The 20,125-nt window shown below is 42.8% G+C and overlaps 1 protein-coding gene across 3 annotated transcripts in view; it reads left to right on the top strand.

Annotated features, from left to right (window-relative positions):
* Positions 1–598: 598 nt before the first annotated feature.
* The window catches only part of HDX (highly divergent homeobox), a 45,163-nt gene continuing 25,636 nt past the window's right edge, over positions 599–20,125 (top strand). The window contains exons 1-6 of one of the 3 annotated variants that reach the window (XM_075186218.1): positions 599–749; positions 2,256–2,365; positions 6,065–6,211; positions 7,890–8,993; positions 13,101–13,154; positions 18,942–19,088. In XM_075186218.1, the coding sequence (XP_075042319.1) occupies positions 2,297–2,365; positions 6,065–6,211; positions 7,890–8,993; positions 13,101–13,154; positions 18,942–19,088 (1,521 nt within the window). In that variant the 5' untranslated portion in view covers positions 599–749; positions 2,256–2,296. The remainder of the gene's footprint in view (positions 750–2,255; positions 2,366–6,064; positions 6,212–7,889; positions 8,994–13,100; positions 13,155–18,941; positions 19,089–20,125) is intronic. The other 2 variants (XM_075186216.1, XM_075186219.1) reach the window with 2 other exon arrangements.

Below are 20,125 nucleotides of genomic sequence, written 5' to 3'. Positions count from 1 at the left end.
CAGTATTGCATTCAGTAAACATAACATGATGTTTGTATATATTTTTGTATCATGTGTCTTGGTTCTGTTTTCTGTATATGTAATGTACGGAGCTACGGACCCTTTGTGGCGCCTTATAAGTCAAAGATAATAATAATAATAACGATGTGAATTGTAGTACTCCAAGGTCTACGGGGACCATACAACCGATGTCGTCCTTCTATATCCCGACCTAGGGGCGTTATCCCTGGTACATTTACGTGGTGATCTGACCGTGTATACGACCAGTCACTGACTGTACCCCATAAGATCCAGATGTTCCAGCCCAGCCATGGATTTGGCAGATATAAGCACACTGAAGCCGGTGACCCAGTGTATAACCAGCACAGTGTCCCCATATAATAAGCCATGTATAATAGTATTTAGGAGCCAGTTCCTTCATAAGGTTATGGGGCATTATTACCACCTGCCCCCTGGGTATTCTGGGCTCCTGTATTACAGATTACTTATAATGTGCACAAGGGGCTGTGATCCCGATGATCACAGTCCTGATTTTATACACACACATGGATGCAGGGACACGACACCAGCCCCCCCTCTCCCCCAGCCCTGGGAATGTCAGGCCCCTGATCTCGCTCTGCTATTGGCTGCTGTCTGCCGTGACGTCACAATCATGATTAGAATTGATGATTGGACGCGCTGATTTCATTGTCTGGACCCGGACCGGAGAGGACCTGGCGCGGCCCCGGTGATTCCAGCGGCGGGGGGAGGTAGGTGGAGGCCGGGGGCCACTAGTGGTGGGGGGAGGAGAGCGGGGGCCCGGGGGGGGGCTCCTGTGGGGTGTGCAGGCAACAAGGAGGGCCCCATCCTCCTGTGCATGCACCACACTAAGATACGGGGTCTCCTTAACCCGTGCGCTGCTGATCCTCCACCAGCCGAGGGGGTTAACGAGAAATCAGCCGCCGCCGCCCCCCCTGCGGCCTGTGTGTGTATGAGAGGAAGAGGGGGGGGGGGGCAGTGTCTCTAACTCCCTTCCCCCCTCACCGGGCATGCGCAGTCTGCAGCCCTCGTACTATAGTGTTAGACCTGTCTGAGGTCACGTGTCCTGTACTGCACCTGCCCCAACTGCTACAATGTATCATGTGCTCACATCCTGTGCTACACTGTATCTATCATGTGACCACCTCTGCTGCAATATATCTATTATCTCCTGTGCTACAATATATTTATTATCTCCTGTGCTACAATATATCTATTATCTCCTGTGCTACAATGTATCCATCATGTGACCACTTCTGCTGCAATATATCTATTATTTCCAGTGCTACAATGTATCCATCACGTGCCCACCTCATGTGCTACATTATATCTATTATCTCCTGTGCTACAATGTATCATGTGCTCACACCCTATGCTACAATGTATCTATCATATATCCTCCTCCTCCTGTGCTGCAACTGCCCCAACTGCTACAATGTATCATCTCCTGTGCTACATTGTATCATATATCTTGCCCCAACTGCTATAATGCATCCATCATATGCCCACCTCCCGTGCTACAATGTATCATGTACCCACTTCCTGTGCTACACTGTACCTATCATATATCCACCTCTGATCTATTACGTACCCAATTCCTGTAATACCAAATACCTCCGTAGATAGATTTCAGCTTTTCTTGGACTTGTGGCCCCATATGCCTTGCGTGGGGGCAAGTGTAAGTTAAGTACATGCAAGTGTTGCACTCCACCTGGAGATACGACATTGAGACATTATGAGGCATCCCCATATACCCTGCTGAAGAAGCAAATTGTTTGTGAGAACTGAAGGACTGGGGCCATAACACACAATGATGACTATAGCAATCACTATCTAACTGCTACTGATTGGCTGTTTACGTATTGAACCCGTCATTCATTCATTTGCATCATTGCTATATTATTTCAAGTTGCGTCAGTCTATTCTGATTACTTATTTGTTATTGCCACTTGGAGTACTGCAGGGAAGATGATTTATAAAGTATAAATAAATGGATGAGGGGTGTTAGTATTTCATTACATTTTATATGGAAAATGCCACTTTCTCATTTATTGACAACACTGTCCAGGCATCACTGGTGTATATGACACGTCATTACATTCAATTATATACATATAGGGTACCCCAGTGTGGTCTACAACATGAGAATGCTGATCCTTTTATGGTGCCTTTGTAGATACAATGTATCCAGCGTGTAAATGTCTTGACATAATAACCTGTCATTTCTCCTTCGTTAGGATTGTGGAATCTCCGCCAGTGACGCTCTTACAATCCTACAATGGAGGGAACTGTGCACCCCAATGTTGGGGAGGTCACCTCCACGGGGTCTCAGGGATATCAGCCAGAGGTACGGAACAATTCTCTTAATAACGTTTAAAGGGACGGCATCAATATTGTGTTTAATATCCAGTATATGTACACATCTTTTTAGGAGCATTGTATATGTACACACCCACACTATATTATATAGTTATGCTATTTTTACTGTTTTATTGTCACAATAACGGTTCCCATATTACAGATCTCCAGGTTAGGTTAGCATTACATACAGCCTACCCGTTCTTGGGAAAGTATCAACCAGTGAGACTTAGCTGCTGTGTAAGGTTCTTGTAGAGACACCGTAGAACATTGTATTTACAAATCAATAAACCAGAGAGAACAACATTGACATATTAGTAACTGGGATTATAGGAAACTGTTATATTTAAAAATATATCCATTTAACTACTTTATAAAACATACTTTATGGATCACATAAAGTGCAATCGCTGCATATTGAAAAATGGACATTGTAGAGCTTATTTCTCCTGTGTGTGAGCCATTGTAATGTGTTATAGGAAATGGAGTAAATGTACTTCTGTAATTCTCTTCATATAAGTACGGTGGTCCCTGTACGCTGTACAGACAAAGAACATTGTGTTGGAATTAGCACTGAACAGAAATAGGCTTAAATGGCACAGATCAAACATGGACAATTACTTATCCAATCAACGTATCCAATGGTTCTTCATCAGACTAAGTTACTAATTGTTTGTCTCACACACATTACAGTTTTGTTCTGACAGATCAGAAATACATTTGTAGCTCAATATAAAACAGTTTCAAGTGTGCAAATAAAGCCTGACAGCTGTACAATATCCACATTTCAATCAGCTTCAACCCGATTGGTTTTGGATAACAGATTTCGGATATACAGTTGTATATTCAGTTATCTCTGTCACCAACACACTTGTTGACTATTTGGCAATTCTGCATGTGGAGCATCTGCAGCGGTTAAAACAAAGGTTTTATTCTGTAGTCTGTTTATGGTAATATTAGTAGAGTCTCCTAGGATCACTCAGTAAGTTGCACGCCTTACAATTTTATTGGCCATTGTGGCTATTTTGGAGCAAATAGGCTCCAGACTCTGATCTGTGTGTATCAAACAACCTCTGTGTGTGGGACCTAAATTATCTCACTGTTCTGGTTCTGGTAATGCTGCAGAACACAATCAATGCAACACCTGATTAACGGTGGCATTAATTAGCGCTATGGAGGATGCAGATGTGATGGGGAGGGGGCGGTCACACCTGCACCTGTCTCCATCCTCGTCTCTCCTATACGCTTATCCTCAAGCGTCCGCCCAAGGATGACTCATTGTCTTCGGCCTTTACATGGGAACACGTCAAGATTAAAACCTAACTACAGTTTTATTTCATGTTTTCTTTATACTTTGAGGAACAACTATTCTCTTATATTTTAAAATGAATTTCAGTTCATACTTCTCCCTGTCACAATTTTGCAAAACCTTGCACCCCAGGCCAGAGGCGGAACTAGTGAGCTTAGGGCCCCGATGAATGGAGGCGAAGAGGAGGGAACTGGGGCTTATAGCTCGCTAGTTCCCCATACAGCGGGCCCCATTATCTCCATGGGCCCGGGTGCATCAATGGTAGTTTCGTCACTGCCCCAGGCTACAGCCTATTGGATAATCAGGCCCTGGTCAGGTCTCAACTTGTTATTTCTCTTGCTCCATTCATTCAATAATTCTGGCTCAGGACTACATATATTATGAACAGCACCATCCGTTCCAGGATGCCCCGCTCAGTTATTGATGAAGTAAGCAGGATTTCTGAGGGAGGGTGCAGAAAGTACAAATGTATATTCTCTGTATATACTATCTGTGTATACTATGAAAAGTACAGCAGAGACCAAACATCTGAATACATTCTGCCTGGAAACAAACGCTATCTATGAATATAGGGGTCTTGCTTCATCTTCAGACATAAATACCGTCACGTGCCGTATTTTGCATGAAATCGCTCAGACACTGACCTTACGCCAGTGAACAGAGGTGCATCCAATTCAAGTCTAAACGCAAATGACGCATCCAATTGCCTGCGATTTGAAGGGTGGAACGGGGGAGTGAGGGGGCGTATTAATGTAGACAATGTACATTTAGGGGGCGAGCTGAGGTCGAGTCCTCGCACATTAGATTTATTCAAGCTTTGGGCATTTCTCAGGGAGGTGATTTTTAGCCGTATCATTTGCACCTTCTACAGGTCAGGTGTAAGTGCCGACTGATAGTGATGACTGCATATATACACGGCAGAAAATGTTTGCAATTAAGATAAATTGTATCAATACATTTTTTGCACAGTATGTATTAAGAACATCCTGATTTATGTATTTCATGTAAAAAAAGAAAAGATACATTTTTTTCTTTTGTAAATGTATTTTTATTAATGATTATATTACTAAGAGCTGTTACTGATAATTGTTTTGTTTCCATTCTGACGGGACTTTATATTACACATATGCATTGTGCGTATCCTGCAGTCTGATCTGTCTGTCTAGCTATATACTTATACCCAGATTCACATGGAAACGTTTGTTGAGAGCCGCCTGTGCTTTAATACGTGCGTACCTGTGCGCAATTAACGTCCAATTTTTAAAAATGCAAATTGCGTTCCAAGATTAATGAGGCCCAATGTCTGCAAGTAACTAGCTCAGGTCCCTTAAACTGGCCCAATACTGCCTGAACCAGCCCTTTGGACCAACTGATGAGGGCCGGACGTGACCATGACCCAGCCTATGATTTTTGTAGTCAGACAATGAACTCATTATTTTATACGTTGCTACATTTGCCATCTGTCCAGACTGACTCCTGGTAGATTCTGGTTGAGTATTTGAGATGGGCATTTTCGGTCGATACAGTCTGTGATTTGCAGCCACTCTTAATTATCTTGTAGTATAGAGGCACAAATACGGGATAAAGTCCCCTCCCTAGAACAGTTATACGCTGGGTGCAGCCAGGGCTCATCTGATGCCGCTATAACAGTCAGCCGCACTCACTGCATGTCCGGGGGCCTAAGGTTATACCATCAAATATAAAGTTATGTTAGGTGAACAAATTGCAGCAACATGATATTGGCCAGAGTCCTGAAGAATGATTTTTTTGATTTTCCAATGTTTTCTGCACATATTTTTCTTTAGAATAAATTTTGCTCCCGTTACAGGAAGAAAACCAAATCTTTCCCACAACCGAGAAAAAGTACGAAACTAACTATAATAAAAAGGGTTGTTTTGGTTAGGCGTAAAACTGTGATAGCCAATATACTCACTATAGGATTTTACTATGTTTCTATGATCGTGCTAATTGTGGAGCTCACCAATCAGTACAGTTGCCATTGTTTGACTTCTCTGCCCCACAGTCCCTTTATCTCCACCAGAGCTTTCCTGTCAGTCTTACTGTGGTGTAATAATCCTCATACAATCCAATAGTTTGGGGTTATAGACTTGTGACACAGAATGACATCACTGGGGTGTAGGTAGGCCAAAAACGAAATTAAAATAGGCCAAGAGCAGGCAAACAAAGTCTGCTCATCGTCTTCACAGAGAGATAATAAAACCAATTCCAGCACCTACGTTAGGTCACAGTCCCTTCCAACACTGGAATCTTTTTGATATTTTTACTCGTTATTTTCCTTTAAGAGCATTTTGGAAACATTAGAAGAATCCCCCAGTGTGGTTTTGCCGTTAATTAATAGCCTGTCTTCTACTTTTGCAGATGAATCTTCGTTCTGTATTTACCGTGGAGCAACAGAGAATATTGCAGCGGTATTATGAAAATGGCATGACCAATCAGAGTAAAAGTTGCTTTCAGCTAATTTTGCAATGCGCTCAAGAAACAAAATTAGACTTCAGTGTAGTCAGGGTAAGTAGCCGGGGATCCGATAATATCCCATTCTGTTTCTGCCGACTGCTTAAACCGTGCAGTGGAGCGTGAGGATGTCAATATATTGATAGACGGAACAAATAGACGTGATTCACCTGTGTTGCAGTACAAGAAGCCTTCAGCTTTGTGTCTCACCATTTTTGTGTTACTGGGATTTAGCTCATAAGCAACAATTAATCTGCACTTTCAGATCTAGACCCCTCGATTACCATTTTATTTATGAAAATATTTTAAAGTATTTACCCGTGGTTGTCCTGTGTCCTGTCAGTGTTGCATTTGGTGGTCTTAGGCCTTTGTTCCCCTCATTTTGTGTCTTCACAATATTTGTTGACAGTTTTTACAAAGTGACTGAAGCTGCGATTTTATAGTGTCAAAACAGGGGTTCAGGGACCAGATGTCAGTGATTCACCATATGATTTTGCAGTGCTGGTACAAGGTCATACTTACTGCTTCCTGTAGTTCATTAACTGACGATAGGACATTATTTGCTGACATCGGGATGTGTTAAGGATGGTTATTTCTCTGCACTTGGTTAGTACGATAGATTCAGGGTCTACAAAGACCGTTGTTCTGGGCTCCCAATGAAACTAAACCATCAGGGCTGAAGAATGGAATAAACAGATCTTTGTTTTCACGCTCTGGTCTGTGCTCAGTGTTCCAGCTCTCAGTGACAGCCATTTGTACATGTCAGCGAGAGCAGATATATATGTGTGAGGACCATAATTGTCAAGGACTGTGGACGTGGGACAGACTTTAACATAAATATGACAGTGTCTAATGAACTTGTAAATGATTTACTGTTTTTTTTTTTTTTATCTGTTAAGACTTGGTGGGGCAATCCATTGTCTTCAACAAAATAACACTTTTTGTTCAGGGGTGGGTTATATTCTCTGTAAAGGAACTATAAATCTACGTTTAAGCCAAGAGCATCATCATCATCAGCATCATCATCATCATCATTTATTTATATAGCGCCAACATATTCCGTAGCGCTTTACAATTGGGGACAAACACAGTAAACTAATAAACAAACTGTGTAAAACAGACAAAGAGGTGAGAAGGCTGCTCGCAAGCTTACAATCTATTGGACAATGGGAGTTTGACACATGAGGTTAAGTCTACATTTTGCATTTCGGCCCAACCAGACTGCAAAGGTAAAAGGGACTCATAAGCTAAATGATCCCGTCACACAACAATGTTGGTCAGGGGTAATAGAGCAAAGTTGTAAGATCAATTTACAGCAATATGTCAATCCAGAGGCATAGACAATGCCACACATCCTCTCTGGTGAGGCCAAATAGACCGTTAGCTTTCACCCAATTCAAAATGCCTAATTTTCTGCATTTTGGCACACAACACTAATGCAATTGTAATACTGTTTTCTTTGCCAAAGTACTTTGGAATATAGTCCCACAATCCCAAGGAGAGACTCTGGAAAATGCTGGGATGGTTGGCTGGATTTAACATGCAAATACCGTTAAATAAATTAGACACAGGCTGCTACTACACAGAGGAGTAACTTTGTATTGTGCAGCGTTTTCTCTACTGTTTCTATAGTATCCTCACTTTTGTCTTCACTGACATTTATAATATTTTTTTGTAACTTTTGTGTTTTTTGTTTTATCACATATAATCTCAATTATTATTTTTTTCACAGACCTGGGTTGGCAACAAACGGAGGAAGATGAGTACTAAGATTTATACAGAGTCTGGTGACCCCCTACAAGGATCTGTGTCCAGTTCCCCTTCTCGGCCTCCCGAAGGGACAGTCAGAAACGTGCCAAATATCTCCCATAGCCTGACTCCTCGGACTTCTTCTGGTGGTGACCTTATGATGACTTACGTGTACAGTCCAAATAATGTATCTGCCAGACAAGGGACCACAACGCAGACCATCACTCCTAAGACTGATCCACAGAAGCCCATTGCGCAGAGATCGGTGGCAAGGAACGACATCACGTACCCCAAGCTTCAGGTTCCAGTGCAGCGACAAGCGCTTCTGGCGAAGAACTCCTTCCAGCAACTGGAAGATAAAACCGCGGTGTTGTCTCGACAGCAAAATGTAGCAAATCCACCAAACTCACTCTACGCCAAGAAAAATTTTGGTGGTTCTCCGGGTCAAATGATAGAAAGAATTGGCCCTCAAAAGACAATGTCTTGGCCCTTAAAAAATGTAGCAGAACACCCTGGGGGGCAACGGTTGCAGAAACTGGAGCAGCCCAGTTTAAGTCCTATTTCTCACACTGGGCAATGGACTAGAGATTCTTCCTGTGGTCTTAAGAACCTTGAGATTCGTGAAGTCTTTTCATTGGCTGCTACTGACCATTCTTCCAGGACTCTCAGTGCAGGATTGGAGGAGAAATATCGACCGGTGGAAAGTAACTGTTTTTCTATCGCTATGGAAACAGGAGACGTAAATGACGAATACGCTCGTGAGGAGGAGCTGGCTTCCATGGGGGCCCAAAACCAGATGTGTTCACGGTTTAGGGATTGTAAGAGTTCCCCACATGCAGAAAACAGGTGCACAGTATCCCCACTTCCTGTACGGACAGGAAATGCCAAAATACACCCGGCTAACACGAGAGACGTATCGGAAAACGCAGTGTATCAGAACAGTGATTATTACATACCGCTCAATACCTCAGTCCACAACACAACCAGCACACAATTCACCGGTGGTAATTTATCAAGGAATAATCTGCACAGACATTACAATATTCACCCTCAACACGGACTGTTACAGAACCCAAATAACTACCAGGTAAGCTTAACTTTGTTTTACTATAGATCACTGTTGGATGAAATATAACAAATTGTGGGATTGTGATTCAGGATATCCTGGAAATGTTGGTTTTCAGGATGACAAAGCCACTGGTATATCTGAGCAACAGAGTTGATGGCGTCAAGCCTGGTGGCTTTAGGACAATGTCACCAGAAAATAAAACAAAATACTACAGTCTTAAGGATCACAGATCCCTATTCCCTGTGTGCTGTCCACATAGCAGATATTAAAATTGTGGTCATCACGGTCATGGCATGTGCTGGAGTTTTTTTGCCATCTTTACTGATACGTATCCTTATATGTAGTGTAGACTAGACGGTTTCTCCTATCATGCACATGTATGCAAACATTTTTAAGGAGCAATTAGCAGTTTCTCATGGAGATTGACGGACATGCTGTGGCAATAAAATGTAAAACGGGTATTTTCACCTCTCTAAATTTAGCGACAGTGTTTTGGGTACAGTCATGGGAGCATGAATGTGCCTTCTCGCGAAGGAATCTGTTTAGGGATTTCTCCGTGAGCCTGACTAGAGGGAGGATTCTCAGTAATCGATCTCAGAAGATGATAGAGAGAGAGAGAGACAGTTTTAGTCCCAAATACAGCATTAGTAGGAGATGACACCAACCAAGGTAGGAGAGCACTAACAGCAGGAAAGATCAGATCAGGATCCTACTTGGTTTAGTCAGTAGAATCCGTCACATTCTCCAAAGCCACCAGGAAGATTTAGGACGCTAATGGAGGGGTTACTCAACCAGAAATTGAACCCAGCTATCCCTATTTTAAAGTAAATTATAAGGTGGTTAAACAATTACTTATTCCACAAGAGTTTCATAACACAATGTTAAAGTGGTCTCCCGGACATATGGTGGGACTACACTACCCCGAGACAGTACCTCTACAACATATTTCTACAAAGCTTATCCAAAAAGATCTTATGCTCATGTTTAACAGAGTTTTCATAAATAGATCATAACTGATCAGAGGACCCCATTTGTGTCAAAGGTCAGAAAGGTTGTGGCAGTTCTATAAACGGAACATTACTCATCCTCTGTTGACCTCCCCTGGGCAGTTGTTTTCTATCACAAATGTGCCTCAGGCTTCCACCCGCTTTGAATTATTCTATGGGCGATATCCCCGAGAAACTTGATACAGTAAAAAGAGACCTGGGGGTAAATGTATCAAGCTGAGAGTTTTATGGTGGGTTTGAAAAACCAATGAGATTCTAGTTATCATTTATTTACAAAATGAAAGCTAGAATCTGATTGGTTGCTATAGACAACATCTCCACTTTTCAAATCTGCAGGAAAACTCTCAGCTTGATACATTTACCCCCTGGAAGACGGAAACCCGCTTTCCAGCACAGTGTAATTGACCATGCAGCACAGAAAACAGTTGCAATAAGAATGTCTGAATCAGGACTTTCCAACCTAGAGAAAGGCTGCTTTAATTTTGGTCCCTAATTTGTTGCCACATGGCAGGGGCCCTGTGAGGTCGATGAACGAGCAGGAGAAGGTAATTAGGACAGAAGTGTAGAAGAAAGCCAGAACCGGTATATCACGTCAGTCTGCTGAAGCATTTGCCCTTAAACTTAAAGAGCTTCTTCGCTCTGACCCAAAGGTGACTCTATCAGATACTTGGTTTGTGCACCAGTAACATAAGGTCAGAGATGAGACGAGATACCGAAACATATTGTCCATGAAGAAAAAGAATACCTAAACAGGACATTATCATAGCACCAGAGAAAGGTTAATCTACATAATCCCTGAAGCCTGGACAGAAGATGTTAATTTAAAGGTCAGGAAAAGGCTTGTTTTAGGTGTACTATTATATCAAGTGGAATAACCCAACAATTCTGGTACCAAAACCTGATGGCACAATGAGGTTTTGCAATGATTGCTGTACATTTCCAATTGTGAGACCAATCTGATGCCTGGGGTTTGTAAATGATAGAATAATTGGATAAAGCTTGGTATTTCACTACCTTGGAATCTATCAAAGTATTTTGAGCGGGTTTGATATGTCTTCCCTGTATTGCTGCAGATCTCACAAAAAAGGTAGAAATACTCTGTGTCCGCGATGCATTTATGCTGTTAAGCAGCCCAGGTGCCTGGTTGGATCAGGTTAGGTGTGTTTACAATATATTAGTGCCGTAACAGAGCTAGGATATCTATACTGTTATTGCTCTGTGCTAGGTGATTGTTGTGTTTTATGGGGTGCAATAAACAGGCCAGTAGCCACTTGTGCCTACAAATCATCATTTATTCTCAAGGACTTTGGGATTGTAGATCCCAAGACAAAACTAAGGCCAAGTACACACTGGCCCGATGATTGCACCAAAAACCTCCAAATCAGCCGACATCCGACTGTTTGATCAGATATCATGTGAGTGAGTATAGTAACACGATGATCGTTCCAAAGTGCAGATCATCATTTCATTTGGTTGGTTGTACTGTTTAATATTTTCCGACCGATCATGTAGTGTGTATGCCCTCATGCTCACGATCTCCATAGAGGTTACAGAGTCGGGCTCTTTTCAGCAGATGCTAGCGATGAATATCCTGGTGAATAAAGGAATAATTAATTTGTTCCTTCTGAGACTGAATGTTTTGTTTCAGAGTCACAGAAGCTAACGATATTCGTTAGGACATGTGGATAGCTATAACAAGGCGGTTTTAATCAGTGTGACAATGTGACAGTAATGAATGAATGAATGAATGAATATTGTGCCGTCATTCTTTGAAGACTAGAGGACCAGATGAAGAGCACAGATCTGAAGGTAAATCGTGTCAGTGTGTATGGATGAATCGTCAGACTGATCGGACCTTCAGTCGTAGATTCAATCGTTTGAACCTTCAGTCTGTACCTTGCCATAGTAAAGATTTGTGTGCCAATATATAAACAGTATGTCAGCACCCAAATATACTACACAATATAAAGTCCCTTTATTGCTGTGTAATGTATGAATACATCTTAACTCGTAGCAAAGGTTTTAATGGTTTTATTTAGTTCCACTTCAATTATTTCAGCTCGTTGGCTTTCCCTTGTTATCTGAACATAGTTCTTAACTTTTAGAAAAGTCTGGTTAGTAAAATAAGTATAGTACAATTTTTTTTTTTACATTTATATTACAATTAATGATCAGGGGTTGCTGCATAATGCAAATCTCAGATTATTTTTGCCAGGAAACGTATAGGATATTGGAAAGAAAGATTTTGGGTTGAGATAGAAGGTCACAATCGCTGTGATTATATGGAATTGGCACAAACGCAGCTTCTTCATCTTACGTTCAGTAGTTAAGGGGGATACTGCGTCTTTAGACATTGCGGAGACCATCTAGCCGCCATCTTGGACCGCGCACAGTTACGTAGGTGGACACCGAGGACGTTAGAACAGAAGGAGGGATGTAGCCATTTGCCTAGCTCATAATAAAAGACGAGACTCGTTTATACTCTAATTTACTTTCAACAATACTCACTACAGTGCACAATACAGGGTGCAAGCGTTGGCGGGACTGATCCCTACACTAGACACGTGTGGAAAGCAGAACTCAGTCACACAAGCAGAGCACAAAGTGTTTATGGTGCTGTTCATATGGGCCTGTTGTGCATGAATCCAGCATAGCTGACATTGGAGTGTTTAAGGTTTCCACATCATCCATTTAATACCGGCCATGAATACATTGTTCATGCTACATGATTGCTTCACAGCGAGATCAGATGTTTTCTGCCATTCTCACCAATGCAAACATTCAACGTGTGTGCTCAGTATGTAGTTGCCATTATACCGGTGACGTGGAAACCCTAATTAACGTCTGTGGACGTTTCTGGAGATAGTTTGGAGTGACCAGAAATTATGTGCAATTGTTCTCCACCTACTCTATGTAAACACATTTTGGATAGTTTGAGGTTACAGTTTGCACAACGAGCAAATCTCCAATTCTGTGTGTCTGTAAATACGTTATTACCGGCCTGTCGCTGTCTGACGTACACTTGGCACGGTGGAGACCATAGGATTATGGTAAGCACATGTTATAGAGTCCTGATACAAGTGACTGGATGATATTACTGCTGGTTTTCTCTCCGCAGATATCAGGAAACCTCTCCGTGCCTTGGATTACCGAATGTTCGCGGAAAAGAACAGTGAGTGAGTTTAAATTAAGTAACATTTGGGGCCTTATAAATGTAGAATCCTTGTGTAGAATACAATAACCGTCCCCAGCCCCCGATCAGACCTAAACGTGTACGCCGCTGTGCGTTGGATGAAATTCTTTAAAACTGGGCATAGAGTAAACTTTACTTTTATATTATAAATTTATGAAATATGACTGGCCAATGGCAGAAAGAGCTGCATAGATTGCAACAGTGACCTCTGAAGGCTACAACAGGGCACTACACTAAGCAGAAAAATAAACGTCGGCTTTGAGCTTATAAGTCTTGACTGAAGCACACCGTAGTGATACATATTGACCACACGTGGATTGGTTGGTTCTAGTGGGTTAGGGTCCGCTGGGGGCTGAGTTTTATGTGATCTGCATAGAACAATTACGCAACATTCATGGTGCCATCATTTCTATACACGCTTTGTTGTTGTTCTTGTTTTGCATAAGTTAGAGGAAATGGTTAAGTAGAGATTGTGTAAAATTAATTAAATAAACAAGGACATATTTTATGCATATTTACTTTTATCATTGAACTTACAGCGTTCACTTGTTACTTTTTGACAGCACCAGGCGTAAAAGCATTATGAACATGTTCTCCATTTGTTAAGTGAAGTTTTGACAAGTTGTTCCCGTCTCCAGATCTAGGTCAGGCACAGAAGAAAACTAAATACCATATGGATTCCACAGCAGAATTGTGTCCTTTATATCCAGTGTTTATCTGTATTGTGGAATGAATTGTAAATATAGATTTAGAGAAAGTTGCATCATGATTCAGAAACAGATTATTGTTCCATTTGCATTGTCCAAATAAGATATGTTTTTGTTTTGTTTGTTTTTCTTTTTGTGTTTGTTTTGGATTTATGTAGATAGGTTGATAAACCCCCTTGCATTGTACATTGTGTGCGTATAACAGGCATTGAATGTATTTATCTAAATTGAGTCTCAAACATTCTCTTTCCTGTTGAGATATGAATTTTCTGTTTCATCAGATTATTTACTAAACAGCTGAATGCAAGAAGTTTACAATACGCTATTTAGCTCAAAGAAATGGAATTTGGTGTCTGCGAGATCCATTTTTTTGCACAACCAATAGCCAATGTGTGTTTTAAGCACGATATATCTTTCACAGTGCCCCTAAATAATATTTCAATTTAAGATCAAAATTTTGAGCTAGCAAACGCCCCCCTCCCCCTTTTGTTTGAAAAAAAATGCTTTTTATTTCACACAGTTAGGAAAAGGATAATAGGAGTGAAACATGTACAATGACCGAAGGGAAAGAGGAATAATGTGATTACCTGTGATTTATAGCAACTTTTTCCTGTGCACCAGTTTTCAAAAAATGTTCATCTGTCCACTAGTGAATTGATTATAGTCTAATTTCAGAATGTATATACTGCACAATAGTTCAACGTGAGTGCACTGTGCAGGACATAGTGGCTGAAGGGTAAAGAGCCTTTATTAAGAGTTAGGACCGGAAACCACTCAGCTAATAAATGTTTCACACATTTTATACCTTGTGCAAAACGTTTTCAGTCTGGTGGGCTCAGTGTCTCCACTTCCACTTTGAAATGTATGATTCTGGGGGGGGAGCCTCATCTGACGAGGACCCCCCAGCGTGCTCCCTCTGATCTGTAGTGTAATGATCAGACAGCCTGGGAAGTACAGAGTAAGGGAACTCGTTCAGCTAAACGCCGACTGCAAATATTCAGCCAGTGACTCTCTGTCCCTGCAGGACGCTGCCAAACCTGACTGCACCGGATTATTACTATGTAAAATAGTAGCCTTAGTTTTCATCGGTTATCTTTCTACACCTTTGTCCCCCCTCCCCTTCCCACTGTCCCAATTTAGGCATGAGTCCCGATATTGGGAGAGTTTGAGCTGCTGGCGTGACTGTGACAATATGACCTGTTAACCACCAGTCTCTGCTGGTGTACCCGGCCAAGGATCAGTAAATTACCCCCTTTTATTTAGGCCCCTCTCCTTTTATGTACATTCCCCCTTTTTCCAGTAGAAATAGATTGATTGGCTTATGCTCCACATAACATGACTGGGGAAACCATCTAATAAATGGGTGTAGGGGCGGCAGCCACTACGTATCCCAGAGGTGTGGTCCTCTACCCCTCCGAGGCTCCCGCTGCTCCTGCCAGGGGCTGGCTGGCAAATTGTATTCTGTGGGGTCGAGACTCGGCTCAGCAACCTATAGGGAACATTTTAAAGGTAATAAATGCAGGTGGTCCAGTGACCCAGCCCCAGGTAGCCCACTATCGGCCCGGCCCAGCGGTGGGCAGATACCTCCCCCCCCCCGCCCTTCAGCCGAGGACGTCCCTGGCTGCTACTGACTGGTGTATCAATGATCAATGCTCCTACCCATCTGTGGGCATAGATCATGGGAAATAAAGTGATGACACAGAAATATACGGAGGTTCAAACGTGGCCAACTGAGTGTGACAAGTGTTATATGTTGTTTAGACCTCATACCTACTTGTGTTAATTAAATGCATTTTACTTATATTATTTTATTGCTAGTACAAAACTGTATTCAATGACCTGATACCCACTTGCTTTTTTTTTTAAAGTAGCATCGAGGTGCGCTGCTTTAGCGTTGCCTTTCTTACATCACGTTCCATCCGCATAGATTTACCGCCTTATACGGCCGTATCGAGCCACCGTCCTTACAGGCCGCCGACGGTTAATGCAGCGTCTTTCCTCATTATCAGACAATAGCAGGTGAAAAGAACGGTAGATGGAAAATATTAACTTTGTTAATGATAAGTATATGGTCATCGGGCCGTAGATCCACCATGTGCACCGAACAGTTCTTGGCCACGTCCGAGTCTCTTGTCCCCAGCGAGCATCAGTCTGAAGCCGGACTAACCGTGGATTTGTGTCTACACCGTCTGGCTGCAGCCGTGTAAGATAACGGCTCCGGTTCATGTGCTGCTGATCCGTGTAAAGAGCGGTGATGCTGAGCAGAACATTGATTAGGCAGATTAGAGCTCAGGTAAAGAAAACCTTCTACCTTCCAGTCTGCAGCAGCTCATTTACTAAACCAGATGGGTTCCTGCTGCTCCTGCACATTATTCAGGAACAATTAGTCACTGATCTCTTATTTTCCTGCCAGAGGAACACGCGGTTTACTGTGGGAGGTCCGATATGAAAGTACAAAGGAACAATCTCCTGCCTGTGAATATTACAATATTGTGTATATATATTTATATGCACTTAATGTATCTTTCACTTAAGCACATAGATCTCCAACACAGCGGAATAGTTACTGTTTTTACAGCTCCTGCAAATAGCCAATAGATTTATAGAGCGATCTACCCACTAGATTGTAAGCTCTCACACAAGCAGGACCCGCCCTACTATTTGTTTCCACTTCTGCATTTATTTTATCTGCTTTGTATGTCCCTGTTTTATGTATCCCCGATTTTCCCCACAATGAGGTCCTATAGAGCATTCTGACACCTTGCAAATCAACAACAATGATACAGTACATGTAGGAGTGTCGTTTTGTAACTCCAACGTCATACACAATGTTATAGTGGGCTTAGATGGTGGGACACAGTGCTCTGTATGATGCAGAGTGTAGAGAGTGTGATATACTCTGTGCTGCTGGGGGATCCTGCCCCTTCCAATATATAACTCTCAGTCTGTGGCTTCCTGCTGCCTCCATTCCCCTCCTCACATCATCTCACTGCCCCTGTCACATGCAGCCCTGTCCTCACTAACACATCACTCATCTCCTGATATACTCTGTGCTGCTGGGGACCCTGCTCCTTCCACTATATAACTCTCAGTCTGTGGCTTCCTGCTGCCTCCATTCCCCTCCTCACATCATGTCACTGCCCCTGTCGCATGCAGCCCTGTCCTCACTAACACATCGCTCATCTCCTGATATACTCTGTGCTGCTGGGGACCCTGTTCCTTCCACTATATAACTCTCAGTCTGTGACTTCCCGCTGCCTCCACTCCTCTCCTCACATCATGTCACTGCCCCGTCACATGCAGCCCTGTCCTCACTAACACATCACTCATCTCCTGATATACTCTGTGCTGCTGGGAACCCTGCTCTTTCCCCTATAATACTCTCAGTCTGTGGCTTCCTGCTGCCTCCATTCCCCTCCTCACATCATGTCACTGCCCCTGTCACATGCAGCCCTGTCCTCACTAACACATCACTCATCTCCTGATATACTCTGTGCTGCTGGGAACCCTGCTCCTTCCCCTATAATACTCTCAGTCTGTGGCTTCCTGCTGCCTCCATTCCCCTCCTCACATCATGTCACTGCCCCTGTCACATGCAGCCCCGTCCTCACTAACACATCACTCATCTCCTGATATACTCTGTGCTGCTGGGAACCCTGCTCCTTCCCCTATAATACTCTCAGTCTGTGGCTTCCTGCTGCCTCCATTCCCCTCCTCACATAATGTCACTGCCCCTGTCACATGCAGCCCTGTCCTCACTAACACATCACTCATCTCCTGATATACTCTGTGCTGCTGGGAACCCTGCTCCTTCCACTATATAACTCTCAGTCTGTGGCTTCCTGCTGCCTCCATTCCCCTCCTCACATCATGTCACTGCCCCTGTCACATGCAGCCCCGTCCTCACTAACACATCACTCATCTCCTGATATACTCTGTGCTGCTGGGAACCCTGCTCCTTCCCCTATAATACTCTCAGTCTGTGGCTTCCTGCTGCCTCCATTCCCCTCCTCACATCATGTCACTGCCCCTGTCACATGCAGCCCCGTCCTCACTAACACATCACTCATCTCCTGATATACTCTGTGCTGCTGGGAACCCTGCTCCTTCCACTATATAACTCTCAGTCTGTGGCTTCCTGCTGCCTCCATTCCCCTCCTCACATCATGTCACTGCCCCTGTCACATGCAGCCCCGTCCTCACTAACACATCACTCATCTCCTGATATACTCTGTGCTGCTGGGAACCCTGCTCCTTCCCCTATAATACTCTCAGTCTGTGGCTTCCTGCTGCCTCCATTCCCCTCCTCACATCATATCACTGCCCCTGTCACATGCAGCCCTGTCCTCACTAACACATCACTCATCTCCTGACAACAAATTTAATCTGAAGCTGTTCCACCCAAAGTGGGACATTTCGGCTGTTTTAGTTCGTAGCAGTTTATAGAATGGAAAATAATGTTACAATGTATCACTCACTATTCATCAATACACTGCAATGCATTACGACATTGTCTATCATGACAAATGGAGATTATTTAGACGTACATCCATTATTAGGAGCAGATTTGGGCAGCACGGTGGCTATGTGGTTAGCACCTCTGCCTCACAGCACTGGGGTCATGAGTTCAATTCCCGACCATGGCCTTATCTGTGTGGAGTTTGTATGTTCTCACTGTGTTTGCGTGGGTTTCCTCCGGGTGCTCCGATTTCCTCCCACACTCCAAAAACATACTAGTAGGTTAATTGGCTGCTATTTAAATTGACCCTAGTCTCTCTCTCTCTCTGTCTGAGTGTATATTAGGGAATTTAGACTGTAAGCTCCAATGGGGCAGGGATTGATGTGAATGAGTTCTCTGTACAGCGCTGCGGAACCTGTGGCGCTATATAAATAAATGATGATGATGATGATGATGATGAGATTTAGACCATTTGACCCACATCATCTGCATTGCAGTACCATGGTGCAGAATACAGAGCGGTTCGTCCTATTCATGTTAATGGACATTGTGTATAATCCTCCGCTGTGTACAAATAACGTGATATTTATCGTTCCTCAGCTCCAGGATCGCACTCAGTTCAGTGACCGCGACGTTCAAATGCTGAAGAAGTATTGGGACAATGGGATGACCAGTCTGGGCTCAGTGTGTCGGGAGAAGATAGAGGCCGTGGCGTCGGAGCTAAACGTGGACTGTGAAATAGTGAGGGTAAGAAACGTGAAACCCACAAGCGGGTACAGGGAGGTCGCCCAACGCTAAAATACATCTAGTATTGTTTATATAGCGCCACTGTATTACGTGGTGCTGTACAGGGAATATTTATCAGTCACATCGGTTTGTGACCCACTGGAGCTTACAATCTAATTTAATTTCTATATTATTATACATTGCTTATCCCTTTATCAAGATACACAATAATGCTCCAGGTTATACCCCAAGTATTTCATTGGAGTAACCATCACATACTGTTAACCTGTATATAACATATCTTTGTCCATTATAATATACAGCAGTGCTCCGAGCGGGGAAGGGTGGGGGGCAGGCTGACTCTTGTGGGATCCCAGAGTTACGGCACATTGACGTTTGTGGTTCTAGAACAATGACTCAAATGAACGTTGTTTGAGGTCTCAGATAATAAAATCCAAAATACACTGTAATGTCAAATACAAAAATACAACGCTAAAATGTTACATAAAAAAACAGACAATTACATAAATAATTCTTGGTGGTGACACATTTAAATGCAAACAAAGCTCTAAGTCTGTTTGGTGAAGTCTCTACCAGATCTGCGTATCCGGTGTAATCTCGGCCTCTAGAACCTTGTAGTGAACCCCAATAACGGGTCGTGGTTTTCACCTATATCAGACACTTTTCCCTTAGAGCTAGATGTACCCCCCTGGTACTCTGTTGCCCCCAGGACTTCTGTGGGATACGGATGTCTATTACAGTCATGGACCCCACAATCAGCGACTGATAACCCCTATACAGAAGCTGTCATGGGAGGTTTTTCACCATTTCTTTAAAAACATTACACACTATAGTCATTTCCTCTTTCTCCTTTATATTCAAATTTGCACCTATATGGAAGCAAAGTAAAACCAGTTAAATAATGCAATATTTAAGATAAACTCAACTAATAACCTCAAATCAACAACTGGGCTATGACTTGGAAGCCAGAAATAACCACAGGAAAATGGTGAATTTATGAAATGATACAAAATATTTTCAAGATAATTTCCACCAAC

This window comes from Mixophyes fleayi, chromosome 9, assembly GCF_038048845.1.
Source record: "Mixophyes fleayi isolate aMixFle1 chromosome 9, aMixFle1.hap1, whole genome shotgun sequence".
In the NCBI taxonomy this organism is placed as follows: domain Eukaryota; kingdom Metazoa; phylum Chordata; class Amphibia; order Anura; family Limnodynastidae; genus Mixophyes; species Mixophyes fleayi.
This window is presented reverse-complemented; position numbering and strand designations above follow the sequence as displayed.